Source organism: Taudactylus pleione, unplaced genomic scaffold, assembly GCF_031769625.1.
Source record: "Taudactylus pleione unplaced genomic scaffold, aTauple2 ptg000333l, whole genome shotgun sequence".
NCBI lineage: Eukaryota > Metazoa > Chordata > Amphibia > Anura > Myobatrachidae > Taudactylus > Taudactylus pleione.
In genome coordinates, this window is record NW_028284734.1 from 8,193,012 (window position 1) to 8,211,461 (window position 18,450).

At 48.0% G+C, this 18,450-nt stretch overlaps 1 protein-coding gene across 2 annotated transcripts in view; it reads right to left on the reverse strand.

Moving 5' to 3' along the window:
- Positions 1-18,450, reverse strand: part of BDP1 (BDP1 general transcription factor IIIB subunit) — a 184,713-nt gene that overhangs the window by 143,377 nt on the left and 22,886 nt on the right. For both annotated transcript variants that reach the window (XM_088443767.1, XM_088443766.1), the window contains exons 3-5: positions 13,344-13,453; positions 11,244-11,309; positions 6,830-6,964 (exon numbers count right to left, since the gene is read on the reverse strand). In XM_088443767.1, coding sequence (XP_088299893.1) covers positions 6,830-6,964; positions 11,244-11,309; positions 13,344-13,453 — 311 coding nt within the window. The remainder of the gene's footprint in view (positions 1-6,829; positions 6,965-11,243; positions 11,310-13,343; positions 13,454-18,450) is intronic.

Genomic DNA, 18,450 nt, shown 5'->3' on the forward strand with positions numbered 1-18,450 from the left:
ATGTAATAGAGTCCGAAAACATGCAAACTCACATGGTTTTATACTCCAAGAAACTCTCGCAGATTAAACTCTCATCCAGATATTTTCCCATTTTGAAGATAATACCCGACCAATGTGAGAGTTTACTGCTAAAACAAGAGATATGGTAAGAACTTACCTTTGATATCTTGGTTTCTACGAAGTCCATAGGGTTGACCATGGGGTACAGCTGGATCTGGATCCACGGGCACCACGCAGTTAAAGCTTTGCTGCTCCCAGGATGCACTTGGGTCCATCCTCCTCTATACCCCGCCCCCGAGCTACAGGCAACTCAGTTGGTAAGCAGCCAAGGCCGGAGGAGGAGACTAAACAGAGAGAAGGAAGACTGGAACACACAAGAAACCATACTCACAGAAATGGGAGACGGAAAAACCGGTGACCAGCCACACAGCCCATTTGAAGCCAGGTGGGTTAGGACGGGCGCCCTGTGGACCCTATGGACTTCGTAGAAACAGAGATAACAAAGGTAAGTTCTTACCATATCTCTTGTTTTCTACTTCAAGGTCCATAGGGGGTCCACAGGGTTGACCTTGGGGATGTCCCAAAGCAGTTCAACTAAGGGCGGGGACGCTCCTGTGCAGAAAGTAGAACCCAGCGCCCAAAGGATGCATCCTGAGAGGCGAAGGTGTCAAAGGCCTAGAACCTCAAAAACGTTTGAATGGAAGACCAGGTGGCCGCCTTACACAGCTGAACAGCAGAGGCACCACGTCTAGCAGCCCAAGAGGGATCCACAGAACGAGTGGAATGAGCCTTAACCGAGGTTGGCACAGGTAAACCATCTTGTGCATAAGCCTCACAAATAATGGAACAAAGCCAACGGGCTAACGTTTGTTTGTTGGCAGGCCAACCCCTCCTGTGAATACCAAAGAGGACAAACAATGAATCAGACTTCCAAACAGAAGCAGTCCGGTCCACATAAATTCTGAGAGCACAGACTACATATAAGGAAGCCTCACCAGCGGAAAGATCAGGAGACTGAAAAGCTGGCACAACAAGTTCCTGATTAATGTGGAACTTCGAAACCACTTTAGGTAAAAACTCAGGACGACTGCGGAGCACCGCTCTGTCCTGGTGAAAAATCAGAAAAGGGGGGCGACAGGAAAGCGCCCCCAACTCTGACACCCTCCTGGCAGAAGCAATTGCCAGGAGAAAAACGGTCTTAAACGTCAACCACTTGAGCTCCACCGACTCAAGAGGCTCAAAAGGCGGACCCTGCAGGACCCGTAGAACCACCGCCAAGTCCCAAAGAGCCACAGGAGGCTGGATTCGGAGAACACCTTGGAAAAAGGTGTAAACATCCGGCAGTGTAGCAATCCGTCGTTGGAACCACACGGACAAAGCGGACACATGAACCTTCAGAGAGGCAAGGCATAAGCCGAGGTCCAAACCTGATTGAAGAAATTCCAAGATCCTAGAAACTCGGAACACCTGAGGATCATAGTTTCTGGACTCACACCACTGAAAGTAAGCGCGCCACACCCTGTGGTAAATCCGTGCGGAAGCAGGCTTGCGTGCCCTAAGCATGGTACTGATAACCGAACCCGAGAAGCCCCGAGACCGTAAAACGGCTGTCTCAAGAGCCACGCCGTCAAAGACAGCCGACCCAGATCTGGGTAAAGGCAGGGCCCTTGAGACAATAGGTTGTGACGCTGAGGAAGAAGGTACGGAGCATCGATGGAGAGGCTCCTCAGATCGGAGTACCAATAACGTCTGGGCCACGCCGGAGCCACCAGCACGAGCGTGCCGCCGTCCTACTTGAATTTCCGCAGGACCCGAGGTAGCAGGGATATCGGAAACAGATACGCCAGATGAAACATCCATTTCACAGACAGCGCATCCACAAGACATGCGACTACGTCTCTTGTCCTTGACCCGTAAACTGGCAACTTGTGATTGTGACGGGAGGCCATCAAGTCCAGCTCCGGCAGCCCCCATCTGTCCACGAGTAGCTGAAACACCTCTGGGTGAAGCGAACATTCCTCGGGATGCACGTCGTGACGGCTGAGGAAGTCCGCCTCCCAATTGAGGACACCGGGGATGAAGACCGCTGAGATCACTGGAATGTGGCACTTTCCCCAAGCAAGGATGTGAGACACCTCCGACATCGCAGCCCGACTGAGAGTTCCTCCCTGGTGGTTGATATACGCCACCGTGGTGGCGTTGTTGGACTGCACCTGAACCGCCCTTCCGTGAAGAGCGGGGCCGGACGACTGCAGGGCCCTGTATACCGCCCGCAGTTCCGGGATGTTGATGGGGAGAAGTGCTTCTTCCGCAGATCAACGACCCTGAAGTGACAACGAGCTGGTCACTGCCCCCCAACCCCGGAGACTGGCATCCGTCGTGATCAGGACCCTTTCCGGGATCCAAAAGGGGCGCCCCTCGACCAGATGAGCTGTCTGAAGCCACCAAGCCAAAGACTGCCGAACCTCCGGGGACAACACCAGCATCTGAGAGCGGATCCGGTGAGGTAACCCGTTCCATTCCGATAGAATCAGCCCCTGCAAGGGCCGTGAATGGAACTGGGCAAATTCCACCATGTCGAATGTCGACACCATGGACCCCAGAACTCTCATAGCCGAATGGACCGACAGGCGGCAACTGCTCAGGCAACTGTGTATCCGCAGATGTAGGGAGGAGACCTTCTCCGGAGTCAGGAAGATCCTTTGCTGACGAGAATCCAGTAGGGCTCCCAAATGAACCATCCGTTGTGATGGAATCAGGGAGGACTTTCTCCAATTTATGAACCACCCGTGCGCTTGCAGGCAAGCGATCGTCAGGTGGAGATGTTGAAGCAGTACCTCCGGGGAGCTCGCCAGCAAAAGGAGGTCGTCCAGATACGGCAGCAGCCGAACATTCTGGTTCCGAAGATGTGCGGCCATGACTGCCATAACTTTTGTGAATACCCTCGGAGCCGTGGAGAGGCCAAAGGGTAGCGCCCGGAACTGATAATGATGCTGAAGGATTGCGAACCTCAGATACCGCTGGTGCGAAGGTGCTACCGGAACATGGAGGTAGGCGTCCTGGATATCCAGGGACACCATGTAATCCCCAGGTTCCATCGCCAGAATGATGGAACGTAACGTTTCCATCCTGAATTTGGGAACTCTGAGGAATTTGTTCAGAGACTTCAAATTGAGGATAGGGTGATGAGAACCATTGGGTTTCTGCACCAGAAACAAAGTAGAGTAGTACCCCGTCCCTCGTTGTGATTGAGGAACGGGACGTTGTGATTCAGCAAGGACTCTATAGCCTCCTGAATCTGTAAAGCCTTGGCTTTGTCTTGAGAAGGACTCGTGCAGAAAAAGTGGTGGGGCGGTCTGTGCCGAAAAGACAGGACCCCCTGGGAGACCACTTCTCGAACCCAGGCATCTGTGGTGGTATTGTGCCAGCACTGGGCAAATTGAAGAAGTTGGCCTCCCACTCTGGGGTCCCCCAGAGGGAGGCCCGTCCCATCAGGCAGAAGGTTTATCCTCCTCCTTGGAAGAAGGGCGCCTGGCACTCCAGGCCTGCTTCTTGGGCTTAGAGGCGGTCTTGGTCGCCGACTGCCTCGGGAAGGACTGACCTTTGGCCTTGCCCTGAACCCAAAAGGACCGAAAGGCGGCGCTCCGTACCTTGGCAGGTGCTGAAGCCGAAGGGAGGAAGGCTGATTTAGACTTAGCCAGAGTATCCACTATTTTGTCCAAGTCTGGACCAAAAAGCAACTCTACATTAAAAGGTAAAGCCTCCAGGCCCTTTTTGGAGTCTGCGTCAGCTCTCCAGGACCGCAGCCACAAGGACCGACGCGCCGACACAGCTGCAGCCGACACCCTAGAGGTCAGCAGGCTTGCATCCAACGATGCTTCCTCAATGTAGGAAGCCGCATCTCTCATTTGTCCTATCAATGCTCTCTGGATATCCGGAGCATCATCCGGAAAGGTATCCTCCAAAGTGTTGGCCCAGCTCTTGATGGCCTTAGCCACCCAAGAGATGGCCATGGACGGACGGGCTACTGCCCCAGAGAGAGAGTAGATAGACTTTAAACAAGTCTCTATTTTCCTGTCCGTGGGATCCTTCAGGGAGGAGATAGACGATAAAGGCAACGTAGATGGGTGACATGGGAATCCACCACAGGCGGAGTTTCCCATTTCCTACAATGAGCCTCAGGAAAAGGATAGTTAGATGCCAACCGTATCTGCGGTTGGAATCTCTTGCTGGGCAACTGCCAGGCCCCCGCCATATGATCCGTCAACTGGTCGGACAGCGGAAAACAGTCGAAGCTACTTTGGCCTTTTTAAAATTAGGATACTTCGACCTGGAGCCGGCGCATCCTCCTCTATATGAAGGATGGCCCGCACCGCCCTAACCAATGCCGGCACATTAATGGAGGACTTAGTCTACACCTCCTGGGCCCCGGCATCCGAGTCAGAGTCCTCATGGACCTCTCCGTCATCCGAAGACACGTCCGTGTCCGTGAACTGCGCCGCCAGTGAAGCCGGAACGAGTCGCTTGGACGCCTTTGGGGGCAAATCACTGTGTAACATTGACTGAAAAGCCGATGACGAGGCCGCCAGGCTCTGAACAGAGCTGGAGAGGACATCCACCCAGGGAGGGGGTACCGCCTGAGGATACCCCTGAAAGGGTACCATTGACTGCTGCATCACCGTGGGAGACTGCACATACACAGGCAATCCCGCATAAGGACCCACAGTCTGAGACCCGGGAGGAGACTGCACCAAATGCGTAACACTCGGAGAACGGGGGATGGTAGGCTGGGGCAACACCCTAGAAGGGACCGCAGTCGGGACAGCAAGCCGGTCCGCGATCGATGCCAGCACTTGTGTAAACATCGCCCAAGGAGGATCCTGCGCCACCGGGGGTTTAGAGGGACCAGGTACCAGCTGGCACCGCCCGCACAGACCGTCCTGAGACAAATCCACCCCATCAACCCCTGCCGAACAGCGCCGGCAGGAAAACAACACAGGAGCCACGGAGCACTCATTCTCCTCATCAGACATGACACAATAACTTTGCAATAAAAGTGTATCAAAAAAGAGGTGAGGCGTATAACACTTGCGCACTCCCAAGTATGCAACACAAACAGCCCACAATATGGTACTGTGTAGCACACCACTGTATGTGACGGACCTCACAAATACGTAGATCTATATAAGTGAGGTACACAGAGAAAAAAACACCCCTCCCCCATGCACCTGCGGACCGTAGAAAGGGATAGGAATAAGATGACAGTCAGCAGAAAATTAGCACAGACAGCAGCACTAGCAAAAGTCACATACCATGCAGGAAGTTATGCTCACTGCACCTTTCACTACAATCAACCTCCCAGATTCAGTGTCTGGGAGGGCTATAGCGCTGCGAACACTGTCCTTTGCAAGGGAGAGGTACGCAGGGGGGACCGGTCCATGCACCGCCTGGGAGATCTGCGTTGCCACTGAGAAGATGGCTGCCGGAGAGCTCTGAGGAGGAGTGGCCGCAAGAGGAACAGCCCAGCGACGCCAGCACGTATGAGAGAAGGCGCGCTGGGCTGAGGGGAGGAGCCGCTAAACCAGGGAAGGCTGACTCCCCTGGCTAGCAATTAACCCCAGGGACGCTGGTTCCCTTCCAGCGATTACTCCCTGGTGGTCCAGCGGTCACGCGGGGTATGCCTGTGAAGGGGGAGCCCGCCGCCGCTACTAGCGCCGCCTGTCTGTCCCCAGAGACCGGCGGCTGAAGACTGCATTTGTATCTCCCCGCGCGCAGCGCAAAGCACTGCACGCGGCTTACCTGGCCCCGTGCGTCCGGCAGCAGTCAGTGGGAGGTCCCGGAGCCACTCTAGTACTGACTCCGGGGTCCCGTTGCGATCCCCAGATCAGTACTGGCGTCGCAGCGCCAGCGGGGCTGTTGGAGCGGCAGCGTGGACGTCCAGATGGTCAGTCTGATGCTGCCGCTCTGAAGATAGTAAAAATAAATGAATAAAATCTTCTTTAAAAATAAAAATAAAGCTTATGCAGCCCCACTGCCCAGGGTGACCTGACTCCGGCCGGGCACCAACTAAAACTGAGGTGCCTGGGGGCGGGGTATAGAGGAGGATGGACCCAAGTGCATCCTGGGAGCAGCAAAGCTTTAACTGCGTGGTGCCCGTGGATCCAGATCCAGCTATACCCCAAGGTCAACCCTGTGGACCCCCTATGGACCCTGAAGTAGAAACACTCACATTTTCCAAACTCTCACCCTATTACATTTGGCCCTTGGTGCGACTTAGGCGCACCATCACGGGTACAGATTCCCATAATTTTGTACTTTCCTAAACATTGAGTCTTATACACATTGTAGCTGAATACACATTTGCTTATGTATGTAGGATTAGTATCATTGCTGCAAATGAACTGGTATAAAGTCACAGATTCAGCATAACAATAATGGCGCAGCACACTTGCATTGACCTCTGTCTTTTCCCTCTTTATCCAGATTAGCAATTGAGTGGCATATAAGAAGCTACATGAAATGCCAGTGCCAGTATACGGAGTACCCGTGCATTGTGATTTTGTTGAGTTAGTGATGCGCATAAGATACATATTTTGTGAAAAAAAAAAAAGTCACTGGCGGAACGCTTGGGGCGGCTAAGTAGAAAAATCTGTGGTGCTCCAAAAGGAGATTAGAGGACAGGTGTATGTGCAACTCAATTTAGTAAAGAATTGTGGATAAGCAATAAAACAATCACTGGCTCACGGTTATATATAAAGAGTCATTTCTCAGTCTAATGAGATTTACAGCATGTACAGCTCACTTTCCTATTTATTTCACAAAGTCTGACCTCTCCTCATCAAGAATAATGGAGCCATCCTCTGCCACTTTCACACGAGGAGCCAGTAGCTGGCTGTCGTCGTCATCACCGCCATCTTCTTCATCAGGATCATCTTCATCCACATTATTTGTTTTTCCCACTGGCCTGAAATGGTAGCAAGAGAGATACATCAGAGGATAGCTAATGCTGGACAATGGGGGTGATTCACACGCACAGTGGCTGTAAATGCAGGAGGCCACGGAATCCAGACTTACTACCTTATTCTGATGCGAATTTCCATTCAGCTACGAGTAAAATGTAAGGGGCCGTGTGTCTGCAAATGGAAACTACTTGCACCAGCCCCATGCTAAATGCAAGATATCCATCAGAAACAGCCTTCACGTCCCTGAACACCACACTCAGAATCACATGGAGTTTAACTACTCGCTGACGACACTCCCACAAGTCACGGGGGGTGCTGTGCGATCGCATTGTTCCTGCACAGCTCCTACCTCAAAACACCCGATTACATGGAAAGACAGATCTAGCCAAGTTCTGTCCAACTACAAATAGGACGGACATATGCAAAAATGCGTAATTTTGCATCTACGCATACATAAACTCGCTAGTTGTGTCAGTGCACAGAGATCAGTCAGTCAGAATCAAATATGTGGAATATACATTCCTAGGGCCGTATTCAATTGCCGGTGAAAAGTCCCGGACTTTTTTAATGCCGGAGTTTTCGCAGTCATCGCTGTCGCGCTCGTCACCACGTTTCGCCCTATTCCATTGCAAAGGACGCAAAAACGCGTCCCGGGAAAACTCAAATAGGCGAAAAGTCCTGTCAGATATGGGGAAATCAGCCTGACACCTCCCAAAAGATGCACTGACATGGGGGATCACTATGGATACCCCCGAATAGCCCTGCTGGAGGTATTTGGGGTGGTTAAATGCTCTCAGTTGGTGCTATTCAGCGTCTTTGCACAAGTGGTGAAGAATAGCTTTTAGCTGTTCTTTGGGGGCAAAAATAACTAGTCCTAGCAAATTTGGGGTACATGAAAATGGGTGCAAACATGGTTAAAAATCGCTAAAGTGAGTTTTTAAAAAAACTTTAAAAAATGCACCTTCTGCATGCACCTGCAATCCAAAAAACACCTGGGGCATACTTAGGGGACCCCCTTCAGTCTATTTCGCTAATTTTTAAGTTTGTCCCTCAACTTTGTTTTTTTCGCCCCCAAAACAAAAGTACTTTTTTGGGGTGATCTAAAGTAATTTTTTTTACTTTTTTTGACGTAGTTCACCTTTGGGGGGACTGGGGTGTTGCCGCAACTTTGCACCCAAACCCCCAATTCTGCACTTTCATAGGCTATCTTTTCCACTTGTTACAAGGTGCAGGCTGTTCGCACCAGCAGAAAGTCTTTGCATTTGAATACGGGGAAAAGTCCTCGCCTGGCGAAATTACGTCACCGGCGAGAACTTTTCGCCGGCAATTGAATACAGCCCCTAGTCTCAAAAATCAGTATTGCATTGAAAAAAAAAGTAGTAGGAGCATTTAGGTTACCCAGTAAAATACTGACAGAGCTACCCTTAGTGCCCAATAAAGATGCAGCATGTTTGAAATATTCTGGACCGGTGTGCTGTGGAAAGACTTGCAAAGAAAATAACATTATACTGACAAGTGTTCAGACTATGGGCCAGATTCAGATTTGGAAATAGACCAGTGGTTCCCAAAGTTTCATGAATCACAGCGCCCCCGAGGATCAGCATTTTATTCACGGCACCCCTAGGACAAAAGCTTCTTATTGAGAAATTCAATCAAAATTATTAAATTAAATTGTGCTAATCTTTCATCCCAAGGTCCAGTTATGTGGCAGATAAGGTTGCACTTTTGTTTGCCCACATATTTTATGATTGGCAGCCACAAGCACTGGTTTTGCATATCACATTGACCATAAATAATTTGATTTGATCCTAGACTACCAACCCATGGCACCACTGCAAGTGCCCCACGGCACCTAGTTTGGTAACCACAGAACAGAGTAAGAAAGAGCCAGTAACTGTGTATCTTGGTAAAACCATGCTGCACAGCAGGGGGGACAGATATAAAACGTGCAGAGAGAGTTAGATTTGGGAGGGGTGTGTCCAAACAGAAATCTAAATTGCAGTGTAAAAATAAAGCTGTTTAGCATTTGTTGGCTACATGCAAAAGCAGCCAGTATTTATCCATCCAGTTAGTTGTATAAATGCTTTTTGTCATCAGATACAGATGTGTCCTCATACATCTAGCCTCCTGGCGTGCTAAACAACCCTTCTAGTCGCAGAGCATCTTTTCGTGCAACTTTTTACCTTCAAATGTGTCTTATTCGCACAGCGATGTGAAAATTTAGCAAAAGCAGCTTCTGCTGATTAAAAGGGGTGTCGGCGGCTGTAACACTGTAACGTAGCGTTTTGCATGCAGATACACCCGCAGTCAGACACAGAACACAGGCATGCTGCATATCATTTTCATCAGCAGAAGCGGCTTGTGCTAAATATTCACATCGCTGTGCATTTGAAGGTAAAAAGTCGCATGAAAAGACGGTCAGCACTACTGAGTCGCACAGAGCTCCCGCGTTATGTGTAGCGTGACTTGTAGTGCAGGGAGGATAGATGTATTGCATCTGTACAAGAGGATAGGAAACAAGCTTTAATATCATAATGCTTAAAAAACATAAACCCAAGTTCTGAGATACTGCATCTCCTTTCTTCTTGGATATTTCTCCTGCACATTTTTGAGTTGCCAAAGATAATAGGAGTTTTAACTCCCTTCTCCTTTAGCTGCAAAAGAACTTGTCTTTCTGTCAGAGCTATGTGTTACTTTGCAATATTTTATCTTTTCCTATTGTTGTGGTCTCCCTCCTGGACAATTGGAAATCTGAGTGGGGGCATGACAGCAGGAGGTTTATATGGTAGCAGAGGAGACAGTATTTATTCTACTAACTCTGCAATCTGGCTGGACCAAATTGCAATATATAGCACCTATCCTTTGTGTATCAATGCCTATTTCCCTATAGATTGTAAGCTTGCAAGCAGGGCCCTCTGACCTCTATGTCTGTCTGTTATTACCCTGTTTTGTTCTGTAAATGTCTCCAATTGTAAAGCGCAACGGAATATGCTGCGCTATATAAGAAACTGTTAATAAATAAATAAATACTACCTTGCTTGTAAGGATGTGGGCTGTAACCCACCCTCTTTGTCCCCTATTTGAAATACAGAAAGTAACCATAATCAGGTAACCTACAGTCAGAGGCAAAAGTTTTTAGAATGACACAAGTAATGGTTTTCACAAAGTTTGCTGCTTTTGTGTTTTTAGACCTTTTTGTCAGATATTACTATTGTATACTGAAGTAAAATTACAAACATTTCATAAGTGTCAAAGGATTTTATTGACAATTACATTAAGTTTATGCAAAGAGTCAATATTTGCAGTGTTGACCCTTCTTTTTCAAGACCTCTGCAATTCGCCCTGGCATGCAGTCAATCAACTTCTGGGCTACATACTGACTGATGGCCGCCCATTCAATCAATGCTTGGAGTTTGTCAGAATTTGTGGGTTTTTATGTTTGTCCACCCGCCCCTTGAGGATTGACTACAAGTTCTCAGTGGGATTAAGGTCTGGGGAGTTTCCTGGCCATGGACTCAAAATTTCAATGTTTTGTTCCCTGAACCACTTGGCGCACCTTGCCATAAGGAAAAAGTGATAACCATCATGCTGGAAAAGGCATTGTTCGTCACCAAACTGTTCTCGGATAGTTGGGAGAAGTTGCTCTTGGAGGATGTTTGGTACCATTCTATATTCATGGCTGTGTTCTTAGGCAAAATTGTGAGTGAGCCCACTCCCTTGGCTGAGAAGCAACCCCACACATGAATGGTCTCAGGATGCTTTACTGTTGGCATGACACAGGACTGAAGGTAGCGCTCACCTTTCCTTCTCCAGACAAGCATTTTTCCAGATGCCCCAAACAATCTGAAAGGGGATTTATCAGAGAAAATAAACTTTACACCAGTCCTCAGCAGTCCAATCCCTGTACCTTTTTGCAGAATATCAGTCTATCCCTGATGTTTTTCCTGGAGAGAAGTGGCTTCTTTGCTTCCCTTCTTGACACCAGGCCATCCTCCAAAAGTCTTCGTCCTGAGTCATGCCAACAGTAAAGCATCCTGAGACCATTCATGTGTGGAGTTGCTTCTCAGCCAAGGGAAGTGGGCTCACTCACAATTTCGAAGCACACTTGTACACCAGGGAAGTGCTTGTAGCGGTATTTGCATAGAGCTGGATGCAGACGCCTCTGAGTCTGACTCAGAATCAGACGCAGTGTGTAACAGACACTAGTTTTGTTAAAAGACAACCCCTCTTGTGATACAAAACAGTGGTCACATATACAAACCAGAAGGGCTGAGAACTCACCCGGGAGTAACTGGAGATTCTGCAGAAGGAGACTTTTCACTAGTTTTTGTTTCTTCAAGAGAAGAGCTGTATGGAAACAAAGGGAAAAAGGTTGGCCCTTAAAGTAAGAAAAGAGATATATAGGGCATTATACATTTCATACAATCACACATATACATACATACATACATACAGTGGGCCCGATTCAGACCCGGTCGCAAGCGCTGAGCGGTCGTAACCAGGTCGATGGTGGCCCAGAGCGCATGCGCACGACGGAGCAGGCTCAGTTGCGCGCATAGGCGAGACCCGGATAGCGACGGGCAATCCGTCGATCCGGGTCTCGCACCAAAGGGGGCGTGCTGTCGATGTTGAGTGACAGCACGCCCCCTTTGGTGGGCGGGCCGGGGGGGGTGGCAGCCCAGACGGAGGCGTTCCCATGAGAACGCCTACCGTTTGGGGAGCGGCCCCACTGACATCACTAGTGATGTCAGTGGGAGAGCTTTCGGCTCTGTTTGAGCCGAAAGCTCTCTGGGGCTTGCGGCCACGAGACCCTACCACAAGGGTCTCGTCGCAAGCCCGATGGTCTTCACCATCACGACCATCATCTTGGCTGTGGAGGCCGCTCCATAAAAAAAAGACGCCCTGATTCAGAGCGAGCGCTCTTTCAGAGCGTCCGGCTCTGAATCAGGGACAGTATAGTATGGTTTTCTTATGAGTTTACCTGCAAAATGTTAATATGCCTTATATAGCGTTCCCACTAGACTGCAGGCAGGGCAGGGCGCTATAGGAATGGACATCGGAAGCCAATGGTTAGCAACCATGGATGCTTCAAATTTGCTAGAAATGCTTTTTACATCGAATACCGGGAATTTGATGGTTGCCAGCCAATGTCAATCTGATGGCTGGTTGTAGGAGGGGGAGCATACACCACTGCTCTGTACTGCAGAGCAGAGGGAGAATAGATGCCATTCGCATGAGCATAAAATCTAGTCAAAATGTAGAGGGAGCCAGGGGGTAGCCCAGCATCTCTGCGAGTGCTGGCAGACCCCCAGATTGATGTGGATGGGAGAGCGATGAGCTTTTACACAGGCTCCGTGCCGATTTTTGCACAAATGTATAGCCATTGCGATGGTTAGACTATCAAATTGTTGTCATGTGAAGGCTAGTTGCAATCGCATTGAATGATTTAATGTTGTAAGCCCAGCAACCATTCGATGCTGGCCTTCCGATGTCCATCCCTAGGGTGCTGGGGACTCCGGCAGGGAGCCTCTACGTGCGCGTTCCAGAAAAGGAGGAATGGTCGCCCAGGGAGGGCATGTACTTGTAGGACGCCTCAAATTTGTCACACTTGGGGGCGTGTCCAGCACTTATATAGGTGTTGGGCTTCCCCAGAGCTCTGCCCTCACGGCGTCTATTCAGCCAGCGGTGATTGTCAACTGCAACTTTTCCCACCCACGGTTGGGGAAGGTTCAGGGTAGGCTGATTTAGCCCCGCTAAACCAGCCTAGCGGGAACACTACTATACTTGCATACATTTAAAAGAAATCGGTTTCCGCAATAACTTTATCCTGGTTTGGTCATCATGAAGAACTAAGCCAGGTAATTAACACCCCTTTGTTACCAGCAGTCATGAATTAAACTTCAGAGAACAAGTATGCAACACTGCAAGCACGCAGCAGAAATATTACACACACACACTGGCGTGAGGTTGAAGTGACACGAATAGTACTCCATTCCTACTTATAGAAATACATCCATTATCAAGAATGGCAGAGACTTTCGAGATAATGGTTTCTTCTGTAACGTGGGGCACCACTCTGTGGAGGAGATGTACTAAGCTCTGGAAAGTGATAAATTGGAGAGTGATAAACTACCAGCCACTCAGCTCCTAACTGCCATGTTACAGGCTGTGTTTGAAAAATGAGTTAGGAGCAGATTGGTTGGTAGTTTATCACTTTCCAGATCTTAGTACATCTGCCCTTGTATGTGTGTATTACAATATCACACAGCAGCAGCGAACCCCATGCCTGTAGCATCAGGTTCTATAACGATTGTGTATCTATGCAAAGACATCTAAACACCAAACAGAACGGCAGCCATTAACAGGCAGTAACAGACTTACGTCATGGGGTTATTTTCTGGAATGAAGTGGATGAAATCTCTCATAACCATCTTGGATCTTTCTGGCTCCATTGTGATGGGTGTTATGGGATGCTTCTCCCTCCAGATTTTCTACACAGCACAAAACACTGTTACAATCAAAACGGTGTAGGAGGACTGTAGTGAGATATTAGCAATGTTCATTGTTTAATCATTCAAAAAACAAAATGATGATCCGAATGGTTCTAGGTCCTAACTGTCTCACTAAAATTCTGTCCCAGTACCATCATCCAAATGCCAGAGTCAGGATGAACGGGATACTCTCATCCTCTTTTGATATTTCTAAATGGCACCAAGCAAGGCTGTCCGTTCTCTCCTCTGGTGTTCGTTTTATGTATGGAGGCTTTAGCAATCGTGATTCGGCTGAACCCAGACATTGGAGGTGTACAGGTAGGTTCCCATGTCCATAAACTGGCACTCTATGCAGACGACCTTCTGGCTTTTGTTACTAACCCTTCTGTGCCTCTCCCTAGTCTTTATGCTGAATTTCAGAGATTTTCTTTGTTAACCAATTTTAAAATAAATTATGACAAATCAATTGCATTAGATGTAAACACCCCTCACTCCACAGTCATAGAACTACAGCAAGCATTTCCTTTTGTATGGCACCCCTCCCATATTAAATATCTGGGTGTACTTCTCACATGAGATAATTCAGACTTAATTAAATTAAATGTTGCCCCGATTCGAAGGACCATCAATGTTGGCTTCCTCTCAGAGTCTCCTGGTTAGGGCGCATTAATATCATTAAGATTAATATCCTACCCAGGATCCTCTATCTTTTACAAACCCTACCCATACACATTCTCATTTCTTTTTTTAAAGATCTCCATAAAGTAGTTCATGATTTTATATGGTGTAACAAGATTAAACACAGTGCCCTAGATTAAACACAGTGCCCTCTTCAGCCGTAAACACCAATGTGGTTTGCAACACCCTAATTTTTAACATTATTATCATGCTGTTCTTCTCTGTCGTATACTTGAATGGACAACAGGTACAGATTTTAAATAATGGATCTGTATTGAAAATGGTTTCTTATCTACCCCTATTAATATAGCTCCTTGGATACAAACTCCCCCCCCATCCCTGACACATCTGACGATTTCTCCTACACATTTCCTCTTCACCTGCACCTCTCGCTTCTCTCTTCTACAATTCTGACTTTACACCAGGTCTCCATCCACACTCATTCCCACATTGGCGTTCATCTCACCAGCTTCGCCTTGGTCAACTGGCGAAGAATGACGCTGTTGTCCCTTTCCCCACCCTTCAGGAAAGATGGACTCTGGTGAATGGCGATACTTGCAAGTGAAACATTTTATACAAACATATCTGAGGAAGTTCTCACTCTCTAGGGCTCTCCCTTTGAGGCTTTATGCACCTCTTCTGTGTCACACGCCGGCCTGGAGACCCCAGAATCAGTCCCCGTCGCTTACCTGTGCGGGCGCTGACCCGCGCTGTCTTCCGGCTCCCGCGCTGTACGCTCCTTCCTCATCTCTCAAGGCAGTCTCCGCTGTTTTCCTCTGGAGGGTCCCGCTGCTGTGCTGCTCCCATGCCGGCTCCTGCTGACCGCTGGTCCCCGCTGACTACCTCCAGGAAGCGCTGTCCTCCGGTCCATGGGCGCGGCCATCTTGGATTGCCCATGTGACCCCACTACCACCAATGAGGAGCCTTCTCCTTCTCTCTCAGCCTGTCAGCTCCCAGTGTCCACTACAAAAGGATCCCCAATGCTCACACAAGTTGCCAGTGCAACTAGTTTCTTAGTTTAACTAAGCAAGCCTTCCCACTGCGCTCCAGCCGCTCCACGTAGCCACTCAGCTACCAACGTCTACCCACGGCTATCCAGCCGCTCCACGTAGCCACTCAGCTACCAACGTCTACCCTCGGCTATCCAGCCGCTCCACGTAGCAACTCAGCTACCAACGTCTACCCACGGCTATCCAGCTGCTCCACGTAGCCACTCAGGTACCAACGTCTACCCACGGCTATCCAGCCGCTCCACATAGCTTCCTAGCTACCACGTTACTGCCGCATTCCTCAAACTCCTGTCAGTTCGCTGCACCCTCTCATGCGGAGAAACTTCATTAAGCCAAGTCTCCTCCAGCGAGCGTCTGCGCCAAGCAATACAGATCCAAGGCCCAGTCCGGGAACACAGCTCCTAAATTCCACGCTTGTGACATTCTGTAGCACCTCGTCACATTCTTTCTGGCGTATATAAATTGCTAGCTGAAATTCATTATAGTTCTCTTCCCAATTTTACCACAGTTAGGCAGAGGGAAACAGGTCTCACTATTTCTGATAGGCAGTGGGAAAAATTTTTCTTTATACTCAAGTATCTTCTCAAAGTATATCAGTAATTGAGATGCATTTTAAAATTTCTCACCAAATAGTATAGGTGTCCAAGAGTTTTGTGTAAAATGTTTCCTGGTCTTCCTAACTCCTATTTACACTGTGGAGATACAACAGGGTCCCCCTTTCAAATTTGGTGGACTTGTCCTAAGCTCTGGAAGTTCTGGAATACGATTAGTCAGATCACTAAGGTGGTTGTTGGGAGACTGGGCACTGGCTGACCCTGGTACCTGGTTGCTTAACTTAATAGACTTACCTATCTCTAGATATACTGTGCATCCGGAAAGTATTCACAACACTCACTTTTTCCACATTTTGTTATGTTTCAACCTTATTCCAAAATGGAATAAATACATTTTTGACCTCAAAATTCTACACACAATACCCCATAATGACAACGTGTAAAAAGTTTCTTTGCTATTTGATTAAAAAAAAAAAAAATACTAACAAATCACATGTATACAAGTATTCATAACCTTTGCTCAATACTTTGTTGATGTTCCTTTGGCAGCAATTACAGCCTCAAGTCTTTTGGAATATGATGCAACAAGCTTGGCAAACCTATCTTTGGGCAGTTTCGTCCATTCCTCTTTGCAGCACCTCTCAAGCTCCATCAGGTTGGATGGGAAGCGTCAGTGCACAGCCATTTTCAGATCTCTCCAGAGATGTTCAATTGGATTCAAGTCTGGGCTCTTGGCTGGGCAAGTCAAGGACATTCACAGAGTTGTCCTGAAGCCACTCCTTTGATATCTTGGCTGTGTGCTTAGGGTCGCTGTTCTACTGAAAGATGAACAGTCGCCCCAGTCTGAGGTCAAGAGTGCTCTGGAGCAAGTTTTAATCCAGGATGTCTCTGTAAATTGCTGCATTCATCTTTCCCTCTATATCCTGACTAGTCTCTCAGTTCCTGCCACTGAAAAACATCCCCACAGCATGATACTGCCACCACCATGCTTCATTTTAGGGATGGTATTGGCCCGGTGATGAGTGGTGCCTGGTTTCCTCCAAACATAATGCCTGGCATTCACGCCAAAGAGCTCAATCTTTGTCTCTCATGGTCTGAGAGTCCTTGAGGTGCATTTTGGCAAACTCCAGGCAGGCTGCCATGTGCTTTTTACTAAGGAGTGGCCTGATCGGTATATTGCAGCAGAGATGGTTGTCCATCTGGAAGGTTCTCCTCTCTCCACAGAGGAATGCTGTTGCTCTAACAGAGTGACCATCGGGTTCTTGGTCACCTCCCTGACTAGGGCCCTTCTCCCATGAACGCTCAGTTTAGATGGCCGACCAACTCTAGGAAGAGTCCTGGTCGTTCCGAACTTCTTCCATTTACGGATGATGGAGGCCACTGTGCTCATTGGGACCTTCAAAGCAGCAGATATTTTTCTGTACCCTTCTCCGGATTTGTGCCTCGAGACAACCCCGTCTCAGAGGTCTACAGACAATTCCTTGGACTTCATGCTTGGTTTGTGCTCTGACATGCACTGTCAAGTGTGGGACCTTATATAGACAGGTGTATGCCTTTCAAAATCATGTCCAAACAACTGAATTTACCACAGGTGGACTCCAATAAAGCTGTAGGAACATCTCAAGGATGATCAGTGGAAACAGGATGCATCTGAGCTCAATTTTGAGCTTCATAACAAAATGTGGAAGAAGTGAAGCAGCGTGAATACTTTCCGGATGCACTGTAAGAAGTCTCTGTTTTAAACATTTTGTCAATGCAGCAAAAGTGATCACCCCGGTTTATTGGAGGGCCCCTCGCCCCCCCCTCTGATATCTGCTCGGTTTCATAGAATAGATATGTACAGGGATATGGAAGATCTCTCTCTTTCCAGCCTGGATAGACATCAGGAGTTTACCACCACGTGGTTTGCCTGGCTGAAATATAAAGAATCTACTGAATATTGGGACCATTTGTCCAGGTAGACCAGGCAGATAAGGGTATACTACTTTTTTCTCCTATTTGGGTACTATATTTTGTGGCTAACACTTTATATAAATAGACTATAAAATCTGACCTCTTTACCTTGATGTGTTTTCCTACATCCTCTATTTCCCTTTCCACCTCTCTATTTTTTATTTTATTCTTTATTATTTTCAAAAAATGTATTCACAATGTGATTGATTTTCTATTATTGTCTATATAATTATTTGGTTGTTTTTGTGAATGTTAATAAACACTGAATATACCAAAAATGATGTTGAGACCATGCAGCATTGAGGAACCTGGTTGAAGAACTGACATTTTCACTAAACAATGAGTGAAATAGCAGGAACAGCAAGAACCCCTTCCCCCCAACCCTCCCAAAACTTCCAGAGCAATCCTATACCTTTTACTAAAACATTTACACTCAGAATGCAGATTGTGCCACCATAGCCCTGCACTGTAGGCTGTAAGGATATGTATAAGCTCATAAAAACAAAGGACGATGCTCCAATGTACTTTTCTCCCACATTAAGGAGTTCTATGGCGGAAAGGGGGATACAGTAATTCTTTTTTAATATCTTTAGCTCACTCCCTCCTCCTTCACTCTAATGCATAACCTAGGGAGCATGGAGTCTGTGGGAGAATTGCGTTGGGGCCCACCCATATTCATGCTCCCAGAGGAGAAAGGTATACAGCACGGTCCCACTGGCTGCAGATAGACACTGCCTTGGAGCAATAGTTCTTGGACTGTACTCTTCTAAAATAATGAGGGAAACAGTAATGAAGTTGCAGG